The following is a 24,560-nucleotide window of genomic DNA, read 5'->3' as shown; positions in this document are numbered from 1 at the left end:
ACGAAACATTAAGAGACAATTAGAGAATGGGCCAACAATGGTTCGAATTACATTGCTGGTTGCACTGTGAGACAATGTCTCGGAATACGTATCAAAAAGCGAGAACAATCCGATATGATTCCGATATACGATTCAAAACGATTTTTTGGACATGTCTACTGCTCACATACCCCAATGCTGACGTCTCTGCATTTCATTTTTTTTCCGCCTTAGTGTAGCACAGGCATGGGCAAACTTCAGCCCTCCGGGTGTTTTGGACTTCAGCTCCCACAATTCCTGGCCCCAGCAGCTTAAGAGGCTGAGGGAGGAAAGGACAGGGCCTGAGTGGACTCATATAATCCAGTTTAATGCCAAAAACCTGGGATCAGATCCTGGGATAGAGGGCCTGTCTGGAAGGACCCTGGGTGGGAGATTGAAAAAATAATACTCTAAATAAAAATTAAAATACAATCCTTTTGGGCTTTTTACCATACATGTAAGTTTAAGCCATGCACACCAGACTGTGAACAAACCCACACTTATGTCAGTCAAGTTCATAAGGTTGAAAAGTTTATTGACTGCCTTAAAACAATGCATATACATATACAGTAGAGTCTCACTTATCCAACATAAACCGGCTGGCAGAACGTTGGATAAGCGAATATGTTGGATAATAAGGAGAGATTAAGGAGAAGCCGATTAAACATCAAATTAGGTTATGATTTTACAAATTAAGCACCAAAACATCATGTTATACAACAAATTTGACAGAAAAAGTAGTTCAATACACAGTAATGCTATGTAGTAAATACTGTATTTACGAATTTAGCACCAAAATATCACGATGTATTGAAAACACTGACTACAAAAATGCGTTGGATAATCCAGAACGTTGGATAAGCGAGTGTTGGATAAGTGAGACTCTACTGTATATATCATATACTTCACTCACTTCCTGAGAACATTGCGACCCCACCAATGCCTGAACAAGACCGAACTTGGCACATAGAGGCCCCATGTCCTACTCTACACCTGGGTGCTGCTTGGAAGGGGATGGACCATGGACGATGGGACTTGCAATACATTCACTGGCTTCCTGAGAGCACTGCGACTCCCACCAACGACGAATCAGTACCAAACCTGGTCCACAGAGGCCCCATTACCCACTCTACACTCTGGTGTAGCTTGGAAGACTTTGGACCATGGATGATGGGACTTGCAGTAGCTTCACTCACTTCCTGAGACCACTGAAACCCCCACCAATGTCTGATCAAGACCAAACTTGACACATACAGTCCCCATGACCTACTCCACATCCTGGCGCTGTTTGGACTGGGATGGGCCATGGATGATGGGACTTGCATATGGGAGAGGTGGTTCACCTGCACCCACTGAACCCCGCTGACCCTGGACCTAGACTAAACTTGGAACACAGGCAAACGATGCCTTTCTCAAATGACCCAGACACCGCCAGGTCCCCAAGCTAGTGAGAAATAAGTATGTATTTATCGACATTATCTACATGATCTGCTTTGAACTAGATTATGTGAGACTACACGGCCATATACGTAATCCAGTTCAAAGCTGGCTGGCTGGTAATACCTCACATTGCAACACTATGTTTCAGTAACTAGTTCTTCTTACCCAGTGTTGGTGATTGTGGCTTTGGCTACTCACAGAAACCGGAGAACCAGGAAAAAGACGTTGTGCCCACCACTTTCATAGGAAGCCAATTTCCTGCTTTTTGAGTGGTCATGAGAACGGGTGCTCCAAATAAAGCTGATCAAACACCCTTGGGACCATTTCCTCTTCCAAACCCCATATAAGGGGGGGAAACAAGAACTGACCGCTGGGTTTGGTTCTGGTCTTTTCAGAGGAATCTCGGCAGTTGGTTTGATATTGACTCTTCAAAGGTCTGAACATCCTCAAGAAAGGTATGGTGCATTTTGTGAATTAATAGCAAGTTTTCCAACTTATTTCAAAAAAAAATTATCAGGAGGACGCTATCCTAAACGTACATGTCCATTTAGTGGAAATTACTCCAAGGGAAGAGTTGTATGGCTTGGTAGCTGTGAGTTTTTCAGGCTGTACAGACGTGACCAGAAGCATTCTCTCCTGATGTTTCGCCTGCACCTGTGGCTGGCACCTTCAGAGGTTCTGGTGATAGTGAGGCAAGTAGAGTGCACATATGCCTGTAGAATAATGTCCAGGGTGGGAGGAAAGACCCATGTCTGTTTAAAGTAAGTGCAAATGTTGCAATTAGCAAGCTGATTAGCATTGAGTAGCCATGAAGCTGCAGTCAATCAGTGAGGGTATCCGGATAGAGGTAGACTGGCCAGTGTTGCCTGGAGGCACCCTCTGTTTGGGAGGTGTTAACTGGCGCTTGATTGTTTGCTGCCTGGAGTTTTCCTGTTTCTGAGTGGTGTTCCTTATTCACTAACAAGTGTCCACTAATGAAATAATAACAATGTATTAGATATCATTAAACATTGTATTATATACAATAAATGAATATAAATTTCAAATAAATGGTTACAAATGACATTGAATGGTAGTTACATTCACAATGGAATAAATTTTCTTGTTTATTTTCTTGTTTCTTCATAAAAGAAGAGTAGATCCCCTGATCCACAACTGGTTTCGACTACCCATAGCCTTGGTCTGGTGGTAGAGTCTGCAAGTATTGGGTTACATTAATACAATTGTACAAAGTGTTTTCTGGCTTAGTAAAATTAACAACTATTAACACATACTACTAACTTTTGTTATTTAGTTCAAACAATTCAAGAATGTACTCAATGAACCGTAAAGTCTTTCATAGATACCGTGGAACCTATTGGGAACATACAGTGGCTTACACGTTGTTCTCTTGATACATTAAACACAGAATGGATAAAAATAAATTAATGAAAAGATATTACCGGTATGTCTATACTTACAAAGCGTTCTGTTTCAAATCAATGATACTCTGCATTCAGGTTTTATTCTACTGCGAGTATGAGCCTAAATGGCTCAACCTGTTGTTTAAATAGCAAAGAAACTCACACAGGTATTCTATAAAGCAGTGTGTAGCATTGAAATCAAGTCGCATTTAAAGAAATACAACAGATTTATATATAAAAAAAAACAGTCATAGGAGTTGGCATCATTCAAACCTTTAGGGAATTCCGTCTGGAGAGTGAAAATCCAAAATGATTCACGTTGTAATAATTTGGTCTGAAAATCAATACCCTTAAAAGGAGTAACAACTGTGGATCAGGGGTCTACTCCTCTTTTATGAAGAAACAAGAAAATAAACAAGAAAGTTTATTCCATTGTGAGACTGTGAATGTAACAGTTTGATTGTCATTTGTAACCATTTATTTGAAATTTATATTCATTTACTGTATATAATACAACTAGCTGTGCCCGGCCACGCATTGCTGTGGCGAAGTATGTTGGTATGGGAAATAAAGTATTGAGGAATTGGTGGTAGTTAAGGTAAAGGGTAAAGGTGTGGAGTCCAGATAATCCAGTTAAAGCAGATAAGATAAGATTATAAATGGGTTATATAGCTGTGTGGAAGGGCCTTGAGTCTACACTGCCATCTAATCCAGTTAAAATCTGATAGTGTGTATTTTATAGGCAGTGTGGAAGAGGCCTAAGTGAGGCCTAACTCTGCCTGCGCCCGGGGCTGAGTGGGTTGCTAGGAGACCAAGTGGGCAGAGATTAGCCTTTGGATGAAAACAATTATTGCTCTCCCTCTAATTAGGATTTTGTTTTTCTTTTCTTTTTGTTGTATCAACCTAGAGGCGTGGATGATGGGTTGTGTTGTCAATTTTCGAGGTTGTGGGGTGTTTAGTTTTGTTGTTTTGTGGGTCGCCGTGATGCCATCACTCTTTTATATATATAAGATGTTTAATGATATTTAATACATTGTTATTATTCCATTAGTGGACATTTGTTAGTTCAAGCCCTTGGGAACCCATTTTTTCTTATAGTTCCTTATTCACTGCCTTGATTCTGGTGTCTTTAATACTGGTAAACACCTCCCAAACAGAGGATGCCTCTAGGCAACAACAGCCAACCTACTTCTGTGCATACACCTTCACTGATTGACTTTGCAGCTTTGGGGCCTTCCACGCTGCCCCTGTATCCCAGGATGCCATCCCAGATTATCCGTTCATCCCAGGCTATCTGGCAGTGGGGACTCGTATATTCCTGTTTTAAGCAGATCATCTGGGATCATATCTTGAGATAAAGGGCAGTGTGGAAGGGCGTCTGGGGATGCCATTAGCCACATATGCAGGCGAAACGTCAGGAGAGAATGCTGTTGGAACAGTGCCATACATCCCAAAAAAAACCTCAGCATCCCAGTGATTCCGGCCATGAAAGCCTTCAACAACACAGTTGATGTGGCAAGACATTCAGCCCGGCATTTATTCACTCCAAATAATGGTGTGCCCAAAGTCGCAAGATTGTCTTCTATTCCTTGCAGTTTGGATTTGCTTTGGCCTCCCTCGTTCTTGTGAGCTAAGTATGAGGCTTGGATTCCACCTGCTGTGGCTCGTGCTCAGCCTTGGATGTTCCCGCTCCCAGAAGACAACAAGCCCCAGGACGGGTAAGGACCGGCTTCTCTAGTTTAATCAACGTCCGCACATTGTTACGAGCCTCTTTGAACAGCAGGCTTCTTGTTCATGCTCAATCAATAGGAAGTGTCTATGAGGCCTCAACTTTTTGAAGCAAAAGTTTCTTGTGGAGCCCCAAGAAATGTTTATACACACACACACACACACACACACACACACACACACACATATATATATATACTAGCTTTGCCCGGCCACGCGTTGCTGTGGCTTATGGGAATCATTGGTTGGCCAGGTGGAATAGCAGCCTCAAAGCCTGGCCGTTTTCTGGAGTAGCTGGACTAGTACACTCAATTAAAGAGCCGCTTTATGAGTTTACACTGCAAGATAATCTGGGATAAGCAGATAATCTAGGGTCGTATCCCAGCCGTAGAAAGCATCCTGTCCTGTTGCTCTTTGCTCTCAATGCAGAACGGCAAGCACAAAACTAAGACCATATTTTACGCAATCAATGCACATGGAGAACACGGAGTGGAGAATGGGAAAGATCTGCATTAAACCTGGGAAATCTCCAAATCGTGGTACTATCGTGGTGACTCCCGGAGAGCTCAGCTGGGACTGGATTCAGCCTCAGGATCATCTACCACGGCTGTATTTCCTCCTCCTCCTCGTGGCTCCTCCGAAAAGTCGCAGGAAGATCACGTCATTAGGGCTTTGAAAATATAGAAGGATTGTGGATAAGGAGTTGTGTTTCCATTTCAGCAGCGACAGTCAATTGTTCCGACTGCGATGCCAATGCTTCGTGCGAGGAACGCGGAGGCCTGCGCCGATGTGTCTGCCGAGAAGGATTCGCCGGAGACGGTGCCACTTGCTCGGACCTGGACGAGTGTTCCCGCCCTGACTTGAATCATTGCCACGCTTTAGCGATCTGTACTAACAACCAGGGCAACTACTCCTGTTCTTGCCCCGAGGGCTACCGAGGCGATGGCCACCGCTGTGAAGCTACCACTGGCTTTGCTGAGGACTGTGTGGGAATCAATGGCTCCCGTCGTTGCGTTGATCCATGTCTGAGCCACACGGTTCTGGAACAATCGTGGCGAAGCGTGTCCTATGGGTCGGGATCCAACTGTGACAGTGATAAGATTGGGTGGTATCGGTTTGTAGGCCGCGGGGGAACGCGTATGCCCGAAGCCTGTGTCCCAGTACGGAGGTGCAACACTATGGCGCCCATGTGGCTCAATGGCTCACATCCCACCAGTGATATGGGAATAGTAAACCATGCTGCCTGTGCCCACTGGGAGGGAGCCTGCTGCCACTGGTCCATCCCTGTCCAGGTGAAAGCTTGTGTTGGTGGCTATTATGTCTACAAACTGGACGGGACACCAACCTGTACCTTGTCCTATTGCACAGGTAGGTTGCGTGGGCTGAATCTGTAGGAGGGCTTGCTCTGTGCGGAGCTCAATTCCCCGTCCATGTCGCACCTCAGGCTAAGTTCACCTTGCTATAGATACCCAGTCAGACACACAGGTCGTCTTTTGTGGTTTTTTTATTAAGCAAAGCAGAATATAAACCAAGCAAGCAATCAAAAGGTAATTCAAAGTTGTAGTGAAAGAGTCAATAGGTCCAAGAGATTCACCAAGTACATAAATGTCTAATAATCCAAAAGGGCTAGGTCCATAAGTTCAAAGAGCATGGCAAGAACAATAATCCATAAGGCAAAGAATTAATCCATAGAGTCCAAAGAACAAGGCCCAAGGATCCCAGAACGCTGGCAAGGTAAAACATCCACACAGACGAAGCGATGAATTGCACTGACAAAGAATAGTCTGTGAAAGCATACTTTAATAACAACTCAGGAATGCATTTCTCTTCCCACAGCTAGACTCCCGTTTGCGCTCTAAACGCTCACTTCTACGGACCTGGGAACGCATCCAAGACAAACGGTCCTCTCTGGATAACTCATTGTTATCTTGCACCTGGTCAGGAGCTAAACTGTCACCCTCATTATTTTCCAAGGCTGAAGTCTCTCCCTCATTATTTCTCAAGGGAACGTTATCTGTTTCTCCTGGAATCAGCAGTTCATCCTGCTCAAATCGAAACTGCATGTCTGAGCTGACTTCAGCCTCAGACTGCTGATCTTGAATCCCAAACCCAGAATCCCCTTCATCTTCATCTAGAATCTGAATCTGGCCAGCCTGTGGCTGGGATACAATAGTCCATCGTGGTCTCCCTTGTGCTTTATTCCTCTTCTAGATCCCAAGGACATTGACAACCCGTGTCCCCAATGCGACGCAGAGGAAGAGTGCCGGCTGGTGAACGGGGAATGGGGTTGCTACTGCAGTTCAGGATCCCACGTCTCTAGTAGGTCTATCAAGCGCATTCCAACAAAAGGCTCATTGAGTAAGCGGGGGGGGGGGGGGGTATGACTGACTGTTTAGATATGTACGGACATCCCTCACAGACATTCCAGATTTGTATCGGCAAAGGCTTTCATGGCCAGCATAGCTGGGTTGCTGTGAGTTTTTCGGTCTGTATGGCCATGTTCTAGCAGCATTCTCTCCTAACGTTTCACCTGCATCTGTGGCAGGCATCCTCAGAAATCTGTTGAAAGTGATATATCAACCCACTTGCCTAGTTTCCAACAGACCTTGTAACCTCTAGGGATGCCTGCCATAGATGTGGGTGAAACGTCAGGAAAGAATGCTTCTGGAACAGTGTTTCTCAACGCTGGGGGGGTCACAAGGGGAGTGTCAGACAAACAGCTGTACACACCCACTTCAATGGGTCCGCACCATGCAAATGGCTGTCGCAAAGCATGTCGTAGCAAACAAAGAATATATACCTTGGCTTATCTGAAACTGACCAATGGCTGAGGGTCTTCCTCACCTTCCACACCTATTTTGGCATGAGTGATGTCAGTGACCTAACTTGTTTACTCTGAGCTCTCTTCGCTCCTCAGAACATTCTGGAGAAAAGCATCAGCCCACCAGAAGGGAGGGGCACAGGCCCCGTGTTACAGTACTACTTTGGTTCATGCAAAATGTTTACATCTATATATATAAAAGAGTGATGGCATCAGGGCAGCAGACAAAACAACAAAACTACAGGCCCCCCAACCTCGAAATTTGACAACACAACCCATCATTCATTGATACAACAAAAAAGAAAAGAAAAATAAAGTCCTAATTACAGGGAGAGGAATAATAGTTTTTATCCAATTGCTGCCAGTTTGAAGGCTAAGCTCCGCCCACTTGGTCTCCTAGCAACCTACTCAGCCCAGGGGACAGGCACAGTTAGGCCTCACTTAGGCCTCTTCCACAGATTATCAGATTTTAACTGGATTATATGGCAGTGTAGACTCAAGGCCCTTCCACACAGCTATATAACCCATTTAGAATCTTATATTATCTGCTTTGAACTGGATTATCTTGACTCCACACTGCCATATAATCCACTTCAGTGTGCATACTAAACATAAAGACAACCATACAAGAGACATTCAATACCACCACTACCTCAACAATTTCTCACCAACACCACTAGACAATGCGACAGCAACGCGTGGCTGGGCACAGCTAGTGGTCTATATAAAAGGCCAATGTGATGTATGCAGAGGCAAAGCCACATATGCAATAGTTTACAATTTTCTGGCCCATGGTTCCTTCAACATGAGTTTATATTTGACATTGTTACTCCAATCCTGCGTTCAAATTGTGATAGCAATTTGCTTGGTTTTTTTTTTAATTAAGATATTTCCAGCTTGGAACCACAACTGGAATGTGGTGCGAATGAAATCAAAGTCTCTTTGGAAAAATGTCTCCTGAATCAAATGGGGATCAATAATCCCGTGGTGTACTTGAGGGACTACAAGTGTGCTGGCTTCGAAGAAAAGCAAAACCGGAGCCTGATCTCGGTGGTGACGCCCACGCGGAGCGGCCAGTGCGGAACGCGGCTGGAAGTAGGTCCCCTGTTCAGTGTCAAAGCCATGGGGTCTGTATGCATGATGGCTGAGTATCACAAAACTAATCAAGAGTTATTTCGAAAATTGCCTTTAATTTGCACTACCTTTTTGTGGTGTTATCAAGTTGTTGGATTAAGTTAGCTTTCTAACTGGGTTGCAAAGTGATCCATGACTGGCTAAAATAGGACCCCTGGTTTGCTGGAATCTTCCCTGTTTCCCCAAAAATAAAACATCCCCTGAAAATAAGACCTACCGTTTCCCTGAAAATAAGACATCCCCTGAAAATAAGACCTACCGTTTCCCTGAAAATAAGACATCCCCTGAAAATAAGACCTACCGTTTCCCTGAAAATAAGACATCCCCTGAAAATAAGACCTACCGTTTCCCTGAAAATAAGACATCCCCTGAAAATAAGACCTAGTAGAGGTTTTGCTGAATTGCTAAATATAAGGCCTCCCCTGAAAGTAAGACCTAGCAAAGTTTTTGTTTAGAAGCATGCAGGATCGCTAAATGTACATACCATAGATTGTTGTACATGGAAATAAAGGTAGTAACAAGAAATAATAATAATTATATAATAATAATAACTTTATTCTTGTATCCCACCTCCAGAAGGGACTCAGGGCAGCTTACACAGGGATAAGCCCAACAACAACATAAATTTACATACGAACAGAAATTTAAAACAGTATAGCAATCTATATATATAAATGAGTGATGGCATCACGGCGACCCACAAAACAACAAAACTACAGGCCCCCCAACCTCGAAATTTGACAACACAACCCATCATCCATGCCTCTAGGTTGATACAACAAAAAGAAAAGAAAAATAAAGTCCTACTTAGAGGGAGAGCAATAATTGTTTTTATCCAATTGCTGCCACTTAGAAGGCTAAGCTCCGCCCACTTGGTCTCCTAGCAACCCACTCTGCCCAGTGTTAATAAAAGAATAAAAAATAAAATAAATACAAATAATACAATAAAAATAATTAAAAACACTAAAAAATTAATACATTAAAATACTATAACAAAATAACTAAAAATAATACAACAAAATAATAAAATATAATAAATAAAAAAGATAAGTTACAACAAAATTAATTTAAAAAATACAAATAACGTCAAATAAAAATTCCACAACAACTTTTAACCAATACCACCACCACTTTGCCACAGCAACGCGTGGCTGGGCACAGCTAGTAAAATATAATATAGAAATTCTTGAAAGGATTCACAGTTTGGTTATGCTGTTTTGTGATGACAACTACTGTACAGTAGATATTAAATTTTCATTTTTAAAAATTCAACCATAAATATGAATTCATCTTTGTGGAAAAATAAGACATCCCCTGAAAATAAGACCTAGCGCATCTTTGGGAGCAAAAATTAATATAAGACACTGTCTTATTTTCGGGGAAACAGGGTAGTAGAGGTTTTGGTGGACTGCCAAATCTAAGACATCCCCCAAAAGTAAGACCTACCGTGTTTCCCTGAAAATAAGACATCCCCATAAAGCAAGAGACTCTATGGCAGTGTGGATCCAGCACAGATGCACACCCGAGTAACTTCCAATTGGACGCAACATCAACTATGGAAGTGCTGCGCAAGGCGGTTCGGGGAAGCATTTCAGTTCACCTGAAAGTCCCTTTCTGGCATCAGAAATCTTTTGCTTGACGCTCCACAAATGACTCTGAAGTCAGGAGCTGAGTGGTTTCCTTCTTTTTCCACCCACAGAAAAATGAAACCCACGCTACATATAGTAACACACTCTATCTGGCAGATGGGACTGTCACCAGGGAGGACGAAATCAAAATTAATTTTCACTGCTCGTACCCGCTGGATATGGAAATCAGCCTTGAAACTGCCATCCAGCCCATTGTCAGGTGAGGCATTACTTATTAAAGGAACAGCCATTCATCTCAGCTAATGATACTTTCAGTTCGATTTAGCATTCCGACCGCGGGAGAATCACATAAGGGAAAAGCTCTTCTGAGCTCATCACCCTGAGCCATACCGAGGGCAGAAAAGGGCACGGGGAGGGACTGGAGGGTGATCCCAGGATTGAGGGATTGGTTGATGGAATAATAATAATAATAATAATCATCATCATCATCGTCATCATCATCATCGTTCATTCACTCAGTTGTTTCCGTCTCTTCGTGACCTCATGGACCAGTCCACGCCAGAGCTCCCAGTACCTTCAAGGTCAAGCCAGTCCCTTCAAGAATACCATCCATCCATCTCGCCCTTGGTCGGCCTCTCTTCCTTTTTCCTTCCATTTTCCCCAGCATCATGATCTTCTCCAAGCTTTCCTGTCTCCTCATGATGTGGCCAAAATACTTCAGCTTTGCCTCCAATATCCTTCCCTCCAGTGAGCAGCCACTGGGCATTATTTCCCGGAGGATGGGCTGGTTGGATCTTCTTGCCAGGGTCCAAGGCACGCTCAGGATTTCCCTCCAGCACCAGAGTTCAAAAGCCTCTCTCTTCCTTCGCTCAGCCTTCCTTATGGTTCAGCTCTTGCAATCATAGGTTACTATGGGGAATACCACTGCTTTCACTATGCGGACCTTTGTGGCCAGTGTGATGTCTCTGCTCTTCACTATTTTGTCAAGGTTGGCCATTGCTCTCCTCCCAAGAAGGAAACGTTTCTGATTTCCTGGCTGCAGTCTGCATCTGCAGTGATCTTCGTGCCTAGAAATATAAACAACTCAGCTGGGATCCCGTTGTCTCCTGCTGCCTTGTTATTGGCAATGCTTCTTAAGGCCCATTCAACCTCACTCCTCAGGATGTCTAGTTCTAGTTCACTCACCACACCGTCAAAGCTATCCTCTAAATTATTGTCCTTCCTGTACAGATCTTCTGTATATTCTCACAGCCTTTTCTTGATATCTTCAGCTTCTGTTAGGTCCTTGCCATCTTTGTTTTTGATCAAGCCCATTTTTGCCTGAAATTTACCTCCAATGTTTCTGATTTTCTGGAAGATGTCTCTATTATTATTATTATTATTATTATTATTATTATTATTATTATTATTATTCGTGTCAGAAACAAACTAAGGGTACAGTTATAATGTACAGTAGAGTCTCACTTATCCAACATAAACGGGCCGGCAGAATGTTGGATAAGCGAATATGTTGGATAATAAGGAGGGATTAAGGAAAAGGCTATTAAACATCAAATTAGGTTATGATTTTACAAATTAAGCACCAAAACATCATGTTATACAACAAATTTGACAGAAAAAGTAGTTCAATACGCAGTAATGCTATGTAGTAATTACTGTATTTACGAATTTGGCACCAAAATATCACGATATATTGAAAACATTGACTACAAAAATGCGTTGGATAATCCAGAACATTGGATAAGCGAGTGTTGGATAAGTGTGACTCTACTGTATTAAAGACACACCAAGCCAAAATGTGACATTATACTAGATTTCCCTTGACCGCTTGGAGTGCCCCTGGTGTCACTGGGAGAAGGACCTCCCTTGTGCAGGTGTCAGGGCTCAGACCGCATTGCAGTAGGTGGTTTGTGGTTTGCTCTTCTCCACACTCGCAAGCCACGGACCCCACTGGTTTTCCCTGTATTAGGCAGTAAGAGCACCTAGAGCTTCAGAGAACTTCTGTTCAAGCATTTCCAAGCTCCCTGCTTGAGCGGTGATGGTGCGATCTTCAGCACAGATGAAACTCTTTGTCCCTTCTGGCAGTGTCTGGTCATTTGTCTAAATGTTAAACATGGATGGAGCAAGCACGCTCCCCAGAGGCAGGCCGTGTTTCTGTTTTTGGCACCTGCTTCTCTGACCCTGGAACTCAACAAAAAAGCCCGTTAACTTGACTTGCATCATCAAGATCAAGTTAAATAAAGCTATCCTCGGTCCAGTGATGAGAGTCAAAGACCAAGGCCTCTAGGTGTAGGTTTTCACCTTGGGCCCGGGCTGTGGCGCAGGCGGGAGAGCAAGCCAGCTGCAATTAACTGCAATGAATCACTCTGACCAGGAAGTCATGAGTTCGAGGCCTGCTCGGAGCCTATGTTTGTCTTGTCTTTGTTCTATGTTAAAAGGCATTGAATGTTTGCCTATATGTGTCATGTGATCCGCCCTGAGTCCCCTTCGGGGTGAGAAAGAAGGGCGGAATATAAATGCTGTACATAAATAAATAAATAAATTATCCATCTTTGGATCCTTCTAGTTCAGTCAACATCAGCACTGGGGCAGCCGGGGTGTTTGTGGTGAAGATGGCCCTGTACAGAGATCAGAATTACACTTCGGCCTATGAGGGATCCAAGGCCATGTTGTCAGCAGAGGAGTGGCTGTATGTTGGCGTCATGATCGCGGAAGGAGACACGTCTCAGTTCGTCCTGCAGATGGATAATTGTTTTGCCACGCCGACAGAAAATGCCACGGACCCCTTGAAATATTACATCATTCAAAACAGGTATGGGAAGGCCCATCCACTTGGTCAAGGGCCCATCTTTTCCCGTGATTTCAGGTACCCCAGCATTGATAGGACCAGTTATGATCAGGTCCAGAGCAGAAGCAAAAGGCAGGACTGGGTGGCAAGAGGTGGGCCTTCGGCCATTTGAAACCAAAGTGAATGCCTGGATGGAAGAGGTGTGGATCGACCATATATGTCAATAATAATGAGATTTCAAAGGAGGTAAAGGAGAATATACATCGACAATGATAAACAATGGTATTGGGAGGTGTTAACTGGTCCTGATTGTTCCCTGTCTGGAATTCCCAGGTCTTCTGGGTGTTGCTCTTTATTTACTCTCCTGATTTTGGAGTTTTTTCATTACTGGGAGCCAGATTTTGTTCGTTTTCATTGTTCCCTACTTTCTGTTGAAATTGACCACATGAATTCCAGGCAGGAAACAATCAGGGCCAGCTAACACCTCCCAACAAAGGATTCTCCCAGGCAGGAAGCAACCAGGCTTTGAAGCTGCAATGCTGTTCAATGCTAATCAAGCTGGCCAATGGTAACATTCACACCTGCCTCCAGCAGCCAAGAGTTTTTTCTCCCTCTCTGGACATTATTCCACAGACATATAAACTCCACTCGCCTCGTTTCCAACACTCACCAGCTCCGAGGATGCCTGCCATAGATGTGGGCAAAACGGCAGGAGAGAATGCTTCTAGAACATGGCCATACGGCCTGGAAAACTCACAGCGACCCATTGTTGTTGTTGTTGTTAAATGTAATTGCCTAATAACTTTGATTAACTAATATTACAGATGCCCAAACACACAGGATTCAACCATAAAAGTCCCAGAAAATGGAGTTGGGCCTCAAGGACAGTTTTCTCTCCAAGTATTCAAGTTTGTTGGGAATCATGACCTTGTTTACCTCCATTGTGAGATCCGCCTCTGCGACACCAGCACGGAAGTCTGCAAACAAGTAAGTGGGCACTGGCTGTTCAGCGGGAATTGCAGCCGAGTGGGGGCCGATATATAATATGCGGACAGGATTGCAACAGAAGCTTGTGTTCTGTTTTTGTTCCTGAAATGGATTTCTTCCCCTTCTATAGAGTTGCTCCAAAATTGGAAGCCGCCGGGCTGCTGACGTGAGGGCTGCCTCTTATGCCTTGACACTGGGTCCTCTCTTCCAAAAAGGTAGTGACACTCGGCAACAATATAAAAAATGCGGGGAAATTATTGTTTTGGGCTGCAACCACCAGAATCCCCCCGAGAGCGTGACCGTGGCGTTGTGGTCCCAAAATGTCCATGGTTCTGGTAGTAAACCTTCATCATACTAAGAGCCTTTCCACACTGCCATATAAAATCCAGATTATATGGCAGTGTAAACTCATATAATCCAGTTCAAAGCAGATTATGTGGGCCCGGGATGTGGCGCAGGCGGGAGAGCAAGCCAGCTGCAATTAACTGCAATGAATCACTCTGACCAGGAGGTCATGAGTTCGAGGCCTGCTCGGAGCCTATGTTTGTTTGTCTTTGTTCTATGTTAAAAGGCATTGAATGTTTGCCTATATGTGTCATGTGATCCGCCCTGAGTCCCCTTCGGGGTGAGAAAGAAGGGCGGAATATAAATGCTGTACATAAATAAATAAATAAATATTCAACCAGGCCAACCAAGATGTCCCCTCGGTGAAAAACCTCCCAGGCTTTGAAGTCGCGAGGCTACTCCGTCCCATTCAACCTGGCCTAGCAAGAATACCCTATGTAGAAAGCGGTCAGGCTTTGAAGCTGCAAGACTATTCAGTGCAGTTCAAGCTGGCCAAACAAGGATTCCCCTACAAAGGAAGTAGCCAGGCTTCAAAGTGGCTCTTTGATTGAGGGTGCGACGACAACTACTCCAGAAAACGGCCAGGCTTTGAGGCTGCAAGGCTGTTCACTGCTATTCCACCTGGCCAACAAATGATTCCCATAAGCCACAGCAGCGCGTGGCCGGGCACAGCTAGTAGTGTATCAAGTGGTGCCAAACTGTATTCATTATACAGTATAGATGCACGCTATCTTATCCCCATATTAATTCATGGTCAGCCTAGAAGTACCACGGCCTCGGTTCTGATTGCAAATGGGTCCCTTTGGTTTTAAAAATGTGGGTAACTCGAAATTCTGCCCTGGTTTCCCAGAAACTCTTTGTGAAGCTTGTGTAAGCAGCAGATATCTTTGCATGCCGCACACATCCCGCCTGTCTGCCTCGGACAGATATTTGGTTTTACATTGAGCCGTGCTCAGAAGGGTCTGGTTAATAATGTGGAGCGGCAGGAGCAATGCGCAGAATAATAAGCCAAGGGGATAGTTTTGCCATCCGGAGACAGAGAGTGAGGAACATTCAGGTCCATTTGAAATAGTACAACAATCAAATGACACCCGGGAAATGGTTCTCATGAGAAGAACTTCCTGCTTCCCGGTCCTGACCTGGTTTCTCCTTCCTTCAGGCTTCCCATCCTTGGCCGGTTCTGCTGCTGCATCTTACGGTAAGATCTTCAAGGATTCCCAAATGTTTTTTAAAAAGGGAATAATAATTATTCCCTTTTTATAATATAAATATAATTTTTATAATATAATATAAAATATAATAATTATTACTATTATTATTATTACTAGCTGTGCCCAGCCACGCGTTGCTGTGGCAAAGTGGTGGTGGTATTGGTTAAAAGTTGTTGTGGAATTTTTATTTGACGTTATTTGTATTTTTTTAATTAATTTTATTGTAACTTATCTTTTTTATTTATTATGTTTTATTATTTTGTTGTATTATTTTTAGTTATTTTGTTATAGTATTTTATTGTATTAATTTTTTTAGTGTTTTTAATTATTTTTATTGTATTATTTGTATTTATTTTATTTTTTATTCATTTATTAACACTGGGCTGAGTGGGTTGCTAGGAGACCAAGTGGGCGGAGCTTAGCCTTCTAAGTGGCAGCAATTGGATAAAAACAATTATTGCTCCTCCTCTAAGTAGGACTTTATTTTTCTTTTCTTTTTGTTGTATCAACCTAGAGGCATGGATGATGGGTTGTGTTGTCAAATTTCGAGGTTGGGGGGCCTATAGTTTTGTTGTTTTGTGGGTCGCCGTGATGCCATCACTCATTTATATATACAGATTATTATTATTATTATTATTATTATTATTATTATTATTATTATTATTATTATTTATTTGTATTCTGCTCTATCTCCCCTAAAGGAAATGTGTCATTATTATTTAGGGTGCAATTAAGAGCAGCGTGTTGAAGCACTGAACTGCTGAACTTTCAGACTGAAAGGTTGCAGGTTCAAATCCGGGGAGCAGGGACTGGGAGGGTTGGACTGGGAAGTTTTTTGGGCCATTTCCATCTTCTAAATGACTTATGCTCCAGCAGCAGCAACATTTGGAGTCCTTTGACTCTAGGTCCTGTGCTATTATCTCCACTCAAGTTAATTATGGCTTGGATTAAACCTCGCAGACCACCTCAACCTGAATAGCGACTGGCAGAGAGACTCTGAGATGCAGAGGGAAGGAGAGCTTTTCTGATGAAGAAAGAGGCTGCTTCACTTTATTTATTATTTATTTATTTTATTTATATGCCGCTCTTTTCTCCCCGGGGGACCCAGAGCGGTCTTACATAATGGCAAGATTAATGCCACATATAATACAAAATATAGTAAAACAAACGATCGTAAAAACACACTTAAAAACCAATATCACACCCCATTTAAAACAGTAAAACACTGTGTGACCATTACAACAGGGCCAGTAGCATTGGGCCAAAAGTCAGAGCCAGTCTGTATTCAATTTCACATTAATCCAATGAATACATCAGATTATATCAACCGTATCTTAGGATGGGCCAAAAGCTTGGTCCCACATCCAGGTCTTCAGCTGCTTCCTAAAAGACATGAGTGAGGGGGCTTCACTAATCTCCCTTGGCAAGGAGTTCCACAGCCGCGGAGCCACCACCGAAAAAGCCCTGTCTCTCGTCCCAGCCAAATGCACCTGTGACGGTGGTGGGACCGAGAGCAGGGCCTCACTGGAAGATCTTAATCTGCGGGGCGGCTCATAGGGGGAGATACGTTCGGAGAGGTAAGTTGGACCAGAGCAAGCCAACTCCAAAACCATTTCCAACTGTTCCTCCTCCACAGGTTCACGCGGAGCATGGGTTACTGTGCTGATGCCTGCCATCATGGGCTTCTCCCTGCATGCCTTTCCCTAGAAGAAAGCCAGGACGGCTCACAAGTGGATCACGCAAACGTGGCGCAGAACAATGTGCTACCTCCTTTTTTCTGTTGGTGGGAGAATCTGGGTTGATATGCTTCTCTTAAATTTATTCATTCTTCTGTGTCAGTTCAGGCTCACACAGGCAAATCCTTGGAAACACTTTGTTGATCCTTCTTACCAAGTTGAAAAGGAAGCTACTTCTGACTAAATCCCGCCAGAACACTAGAATATCAAAGCCACCACCCCACGGGCCCCCTTCTACACTACATTCAATTCCCAGACATAGCAAGCAACAAATCATGGTTCCCTCCCAAACCAGATGCCCCTTGTCAGTAGGGCCATTCCTTTACTCCAATTAGCAGGCATGGTGTGAACGGTTCAGCTTGTTGGGAATTGCTGAGAGGAGCACAACCTGACACTGTGTGATCTAGTCTTCCTGCTTGTTTCCCTCGTAGGGGCAGCTAGAAACCAAAGGATGTTCCAGGTGCAAAATATCATTTCACTGTGTTCAGGGAAGATAATAAGGCTATCACTGCCAGCTAGTTATGATGCTCCTATGTCACCTCTTGTGTCAGAAGCTGTTAGTCCCAACGGGAATAGCTCTCTTGAATCAGTGGCATTCATCTAAGTGTACCTTAGCCACTCTCAATTGTTTCATGGGGTTTGCTCTGCTACAGAGTAACAGCTGCATTCAGGTCAGAGGCAGGGCCGGCCCTAGGTAATTTTCAAGTGTAAGCAAACAGTATTTTGGCGCTCCCTCTCCCCAAACCAATCACTGAAAAATAAAGGTAGAAGGTAGAGGTGACTGGAATAGATCCCCCCACATCCCAGTTCAGTGCCGAGGCCTGGCCGTCGCCACTTGGCTCAGAGCACTCAGCCAGGAAGGGAAGGGAAGGAAGCGCCGCTGACGGAATGACGGACAGCCAGGTGCTGCCAGTCATTCAGGCAGCTCTCCCCGCTTCCCTTCCAGGCTGAGGCCGAGCGCCTTGAGCTGAGCGCCGAGGGCCAGGCCTCAGTGCCGAACCGGGATGCGGAGAGGCACCCTCGCAAACCTCCCTGGCGCTCCTGGCCCCGGGGCCTCAACGGCGCCCCTCGTGGACTTGGCGCCGCCCGCAGCTGCTTACCCGGCTTAGAGCTTGAGCCGCCCCTGGTCAGAGGCAGGATGTGCCAACAGGAGGGAACCTTTGCACTCAAGCCATTCTTTAGGAGGAGGTCAGTCTGGGAACAAAATGCTGCTCCTAGAAGCCCGTTCTTGTCAGGATGGCGGAGAGCTGCCTGATTTATAGTTCTCTCCTTCCTCGATCACAGCCTCCCTACACTTTGCACCAGACAGATTGTGTCACGGGAAAGCTAGAAAAAAATCAATCTATACATATCAGAGTCCTTATCGGTTGTCGACAGAGTTTTTACTGCACAGCCTGACCTTGTGTCACTCACTGTTTAAGAAAACTCTTTGACTCAGTTTTCATCCATAATCACAGTGGGGGCTTTTTAATCCTGACAAGTTGCTATGTACACACATTAGGATCCCCTGATCCCCTATCAGTCAATGGCAGACTCAGAGATATACTTACGGCAGTAATAGATATCAGCGACAGATGTACGATGAGAAACAAGAGAATCATGGCAAGCGAAAGAACACATGCTCGCTGCCCTCTTCTATACCCATTGCTAATTATTATTATTATTATTATTATTATTATTATTATTATTATTACAACAACAACAACTCTGGACTCAGGGCGGCTGACACGGGGCCAAGCCCAAACAATTACAATAAAACAAAATAAAATACATGCAAAACACACGACAACATCCAATAAAATGCTTATACTAAAACAAGGTATAAAACAGTATAAAATATTAAATGAGGCCATCTGGGCCAAAGTGCAAGGTATTAAAATTGTAAAACCCATGGGTGAGGTAGGTGGTTAGTGTTGCATGAAGTGGGAAATCGGGTGGGATAAACAATGTCATTATTTTCGACGGAGGGGTAAAATAAAGTGCTTCAGGAAAACAGCTTGACACTGGAACGGAACCTGGCGTAGGAATTGATTATTCAATTCCTACGTCAGGTTTATTATTGCTTCTCGTCATCAGACAGGGATAAAAATGACTGATGCAACCCCCGCCATGACAGTCACCTGGCCGTGGCCCAGCTTCTGTTGCCCATCCCTCCCGTTCCACATCACCACCTGCTTCGCCCTTCAGGACGTCTATGACCATTCGTCCATTAGAACTGTATTTTCAACCAGTTTCACACAAAAGGATTACAGCCAATGCATTCCTACCTAACAATGAGTTATCTACCTAACAGTTCTGGCCTGGCTTTCTTAAGTCCTTAACTTTAGAAGACATGCCTTTGAATGACACATATATTTGATAAACCGTTTGAAACCAAATAAGACAATCATCTGCACGCATCTGATCATTGATAGCCACACGTTCATGCTATACATTTATTCCAGCAGCTAAAGAAAATAAAAGGTTATTCATGCAAAGTTCAGTATCATTGGTTTTACACGTGAAGTTGAACCGTTTGAATTACTTGTTCAGAAATCAATACTAAAGCATCCTGAGATTTCTTCCAGTCCTGAGGCCCTGAGACACTTTCTTCTAAAGCGATCACTGAACGCCACGTGCACTTGCTCAATGCAATAAGCTCTTCTGCCCACCCAACCTCTGAGCAAAAAAGGGACCAAATAATGTCACACTTTGCAGAGCTTGGAAAGTTAATATTAATAATATAATAATAATAATACTTTATTTTTCTATCCCGCCTCCATCTCCCCGCAGGGACTCGGGGTGGCTAACATGGGCCCGAGCCCAAAGAACAACCAGTAAAAAAAATTAAATGCATATATAAACAACATCATCAAGCAGATAAAATGATCACATCAAAACCACAAAATACAGAATACTACATTAAACAATGAAATACCAAAAGGTAAAAGCAAAACCACCAATTAATGGCAAATAGATAGATAAAATACAATAAAACAATGAAATACAAAAAGACAAAAGCAAAACCACCAATTAATGGCAAATAGATAGATAAAATGGGAGGGCGGTCTAGAACAAAGTTCAAAGCTATGAATTGTAAACACTGTTTGGTCGGGTAAATAAACAAAGTAGTGACATGATCCCTAGGAGATTTGGAGTGGGATAGGAAGTCAAGTTATTTCTAGCAAGTTACTTTTTGGACTACTGCTCCCAGAATTCCTCAGTCTGTCAGTCATAATGACTACTGGCCAAACTGCTTGGTGGATTTGAGGTATTGTTGTCCAGGGATATTTTTTTTTACTTTTGCAGCCCATAAATAAAAAGTACATCAGCAATAAAAAAATATAAAAATACTTGCAAATTTCCCCATACGACAGGTGTCATCTTCCCGCATTGAGATATCTGTCAAGAAGAAAGACAATTTCAATATGATTTCAGTCATTTGGGAGGTACATTTTATTTGCACAGAACAACTTGGGTTTTAGTGAAAACCTGGGGTTGAGATGCAGACATTTTGTGCTGACAACAGCGTATTTTTTGCAAAACGCACTTTAGGCGCAAGTTTGAAGAGGAAAGGGGTTTCAGCTGAAAAAAGATTATTGTGTGAAATCCAATTTTTTTTTGCACAAAAACATTTTTTTCGCAACAAAAAAATCCTCAAAACAAAAGAAAACAAAGAATTAAAAAAGGAAACATGCAAAAATGGTTGTGATGACAGGTACAAGAATTTTTTTTAATAAACCACTATTGTATCAAAGAATAAAATCCTTAGCACCCACTCATTACTTTCCTCTCTCAGCACCGAATCCACCCCAACTAGATCAAAAAAGAGGCATTTGCTGCTGGCGGAGGATGTTTACACAAAGGGGTTACAGCCCATGCATTCCTACCTAACAGTGCATTATCTACCTAACAGTTCTGGCCTGGCTTTCTTAAGCCCTTAACTTGAGAAGACGTTCTTGCAACCCCTTTGCAGGACACCTCACCTCACGTGGTTATGACTCGGCCATTACCACAGGCCCTTAGGTATTGCCCCATGGCATTCACAATCATGCCCGGGCACGATCAATATACAACATGTTCCTCAAACAGTATTTTATTCTATGAACAAGATAGATATGCTGGATTTCGTATCACAAAATCACAAGTCAAACACTTCCCAAGTGTCTAGGACTGTGTGAAGTATTATTATTATTATTATTATTATTTATAACTAGCTGTGCCCGGCCACGCGTTGCTGTGGCGAAGTATGGTGGTATGGGAAATAAAGTATTGAGGAATTGGGGGTAGTTAAGGTAAAGGGTAAAGGTGTGGAGTCCAGATAATCCAGTTAAAGCAGATAATATAAGATTATAAATGGGTTATATAGGTGTGTGGAAGGGCCTGCCATCTAATCCAGTTAAAATCTGATAATCTGTATTTTATAGACAGTGTGGAAGAGGCCTAAGTGAGGCCTAACTCTGCCTGCCCCCTAGGTGAGTGGGTTGCTAGGAGACCAAGTGGGCGGAGCTTAGCTTTCTAACTGGCAGCAATTGGATAAAAACAGTTATTCCTCTCCCTCTAATTAGGACTCTATTTTTCTTTTCTTTTTGTTGTATCAACCTAGAGGCGTGGATGATGGGTTGTGTTGTCAATTTTCGAGATTGTGGGGTGTTTAGTTTTGTTGTTTTGTCGGTCGCCAGGATTCCATCACTCTTTTATATAGATAGATAGATAGAAATGCTTTGCCATTTCTATCTAACATGACCTTGGCCTGACTGTTTTGATTTTAACGTTCTTCCATGTCCATGTAAATATTAAAAACAGTGCATGTAAAGATGCTGTCCCATTTCTCCTTCCCCCTCACTTCCTTTTCATCTGTGCGGTTTCCATAAATGGAAGACTGAAAGGACAAAAGAAGTCTTAGGATCTACAATCTGCTGCTAAGGAAACGGAAGAAGAGGAGTGAAACTGCTTTCGGAAGAAAGCATATGTGAGTTTGTAGACCCAGTGAGTTCAGGCTTCGTGTCAGGAAGGCTGAGGATATGGACGGGGGACTGTGACTCCTGAGGAGCTGAGGGGTCACAAGTCATGCAGCCTGGGCTGTGGCGCAGGATGGAAAGCAGGCCAGCTGCAGCAAATCAACAAATCACTCTGACCAGTGGTCATGAGTTCGAGGCCAGCCCAGTGCCTGCGTCTTGTCTCTGTCTGTACTATGTCATGGCATTGAATATTTGCCTTTATGTGTGCAATGTGATCCGCCCTGAGTCCCCTTCAGGGTGAGAAAGAAGGGCGGAATAGAAATGCTGTAAATAAATGAATAAATAAATATATCACGTTGGCTGGGACCGGTGGGTCCAAAGGATCACATCACACCTGGAGTGGGGAATGCCCCCTTCTTCAGCTTCCCTGCGGCTGAATGTTTGCTCCCAACCCAACTGGAAGTGAGGGGATCCCACTTGTGGTTGCATTGACTTCTCAAAATATGGCCAGTTTCCTTGGACGCCGGGAGGTTGGGAGCTGACATATATGGACAGGTCTTTTGAAGGCCCACACATTGAAGGAGACAGGTAAGCGGGGTACAAACGGTAAATGTCATGGGCAATGGTTTCACAAATAATCTACCCTTCCCTATCTATCTATCTATATAAATGAGTGATGGCATCACGGCGACCGACATAACAACAAAACTACAGGCCCCCCAACCTCGAAATTTGACAACACAACCCATCATCCACGCCTCTAGGTTGATACAACAAAAAGAAAAGAAAAATAAAGTCCTAATTAGAGGGAGAGGAACAATTGCTTTTATTCAATTGCTGCCAGTTAGAAGGCTAAGCTCCTCCAACTTGGTCTCCTAGCAACCCAATAAAAAATAATAAAAAACACTAAAAAATAATTAAAAACACTAAAAGATTAATACAATAAAATACTATAATAACAGAAAATAACTACAAATAATACAAGAAAATAATATAATATAATAAATAAAAAGATAACTTACAATAAAATTAATTAAAAAATACAAATAACGTCAAATAAAAATTACACAACAATTTTTAACCAATACCACCACCACTTTGCCACAGCAACGCGTGGCCGGGCACAGCTAGTGACTTATGTAGAGGTGGTCTGTTAGTAACCTGTCAAACAAAAGTGTGCAACTGAAAAATAAATGTTTAAAGCCGCCTACAAGTTGATCCATGTAGCATCGAGGAGAGAGGGTTTTAAATGTGACCAAATTCAGCACGGATCACAGTAGAGACAAGGCGGTGTTACTCTCGATGGAGTGCGTGTGCCCAGGTGTAAAGACAGCTCCGCAACAGCAAGGCCATGCAGTAAACATCAGAGCTTCCCTCGGCCGCCGGCAAAACAACACGGCTCCTGTTACTGCTTTATCTGCGAGCCAATCTGCGCTCAGACATGGGGCTTATGAAACATGTTGCTTTCTCTACGGAAGACAGCCACAAAGGGCTGGAGTCCCCGGCCTGCTCCACATAATCCGCCAGGAAAGCTCAAATGTCATGCTCAGAATCAAGTCTGCAGACCCACAGCGCGACGGGGGCCGTGCCAGAAGACCCGCCTGTTTACGTCATGGAGGAGCCGAGAGGGCACGAGGAACCGGCCACTGTCCCTGCCGTCCACTCGCAATCCCTTCCCACCCAAGAAATCTTTACACGATCACGGGTATATAGGTACATATGAAATAGATATAAAAATCAAGGATTTATTGATAACGAATCTGCATTTTCAAAGGCTGATTGCCCCTTTTACTAAGCATACTGGAGCATTTTTTTTTTGCAGAGTCCATCGTAAACACTGCACGTGGCTGCACAGAATTGTGTAAATGTCTTAAACAGCCACTAGATGGCATTCAGAAATTATTTTTCCGTGACCCCAACTTTTGTTAGCGAGTATAGCGGAATCCAGCAGCGTCCAGTTAACACCATGTGCAAAAGACTCACACCAGGCAGAGGAATTGAAAGAACAAAAGAACTTTACTCTTGCTTGTTGAGTTGAAATATAAAACAGTTCTGCAATCGTACAATGTCCATGTAGCTGCATAAGATCAATAACATCAGCATTCTATTTACAGCATAGCATACTCAAACTGCTACTTGACCATAGCTAGAGAGCTTCTCCATTTCTGTGCTCTCCCTGCAAGCTCAGATTACCAACTGACAAACCCAGCCATCTGCCAGCAAACCGATACATTGTTTGAGGCGTGGCTTGCCTCTGCAAAAGCTCTTTTGGCAGAGATCTTTTGCAAGCAACTTTGCAAGGATTTCTTTACACACACACACACATAGCAATTTGGCACAATAACTTTGAGCTAAGAAAATCCCACAGTAGCTTTATTGACTGTGCTATTGCACAGTGCAATTAAATGCCTTCCCCAGCA

The 24,560-nt window shown here is 43.4% G+C and overlaps 1 protein-coding gene across 1 annotated transcript; it reads left to right on the top strand.

Annotated features, from left to right (window-relative positions):
* Nucleotides 1-1,811: 1,811 nt before the first annotated feature.
* Nucleotides 1,812-19,677, top strand: umod (uromodulin). Its single transcript, XM_008121943.3, has 11 exons — nt 1,812-1,913; nt 4,457-4,579; nt 5,310-5,957; nt 6,801-6,908; nt 8,297-8,505; nt 10,244-10,392; nt 12,700-12,945; nt 13,746-13,908; nt 14,039-14,123; nt 15,413-15,451; nt 17,101-19,677. The coding sequence occupies exons 2-11, from the start codon at nt 4,498-4,500 to the stop codon at nt 17,169-17,171; spliced, it is 1,800 nt and encodes a 599-aa protein (XP_008120150.1). The 5' UTR covers nt 1,812-1,913; nt 4,457-4,497; the 3' UTR covers nt 17,172-19,677.
* Nucleotides 19,678-24,560: the final 4,883 nt, after the last annotated feature.

Source organism: Anolis carolinensis, unplaced genomic scaffold (genome assembly GCF_035594765.1).
Source record: "Anolis carolinensis isolate JA03-04 unplaced genomic scaffold, rAnoCar3.1.pri scaffold_13, whole genome shotgun sequence".
Taxonomy (NCBI): domain Eukaryota; kingdom Metazoa; phylum Chordata; class Lepidosauria; order Squamata; family Dactyloidae; genus Anolis; species Anolis carolinensis.
The sequence above is the reverse complement of the archived record's forward strand: the minus strand, read 5'-3'. Positions and strand labels throughout refer to the sequence as shown.

Coding starts and splice junctions, on each gene's coding strand:
- umod (XM_008121943.3), top strand. CDS start 4,498: ATGAGGCTTGGATTCCACCTGCTGTGGCTCGTGCTCAGCCTTGGATGT. Junction 6,909..8,296: donor TTCAGGATCCCACGTCTCTA/GTAGGTCTATCA, acceptor TTTTTAATTAAG/ATATTTCCAGCTTGGAACCA. Junction 15,452..17,100: donor TTCTGCTGCTGCATCTTACG/GTAAGATCTTCA, acceptor CCTCCTCCACAG/GTTCACGCGGAGCATGGGTT.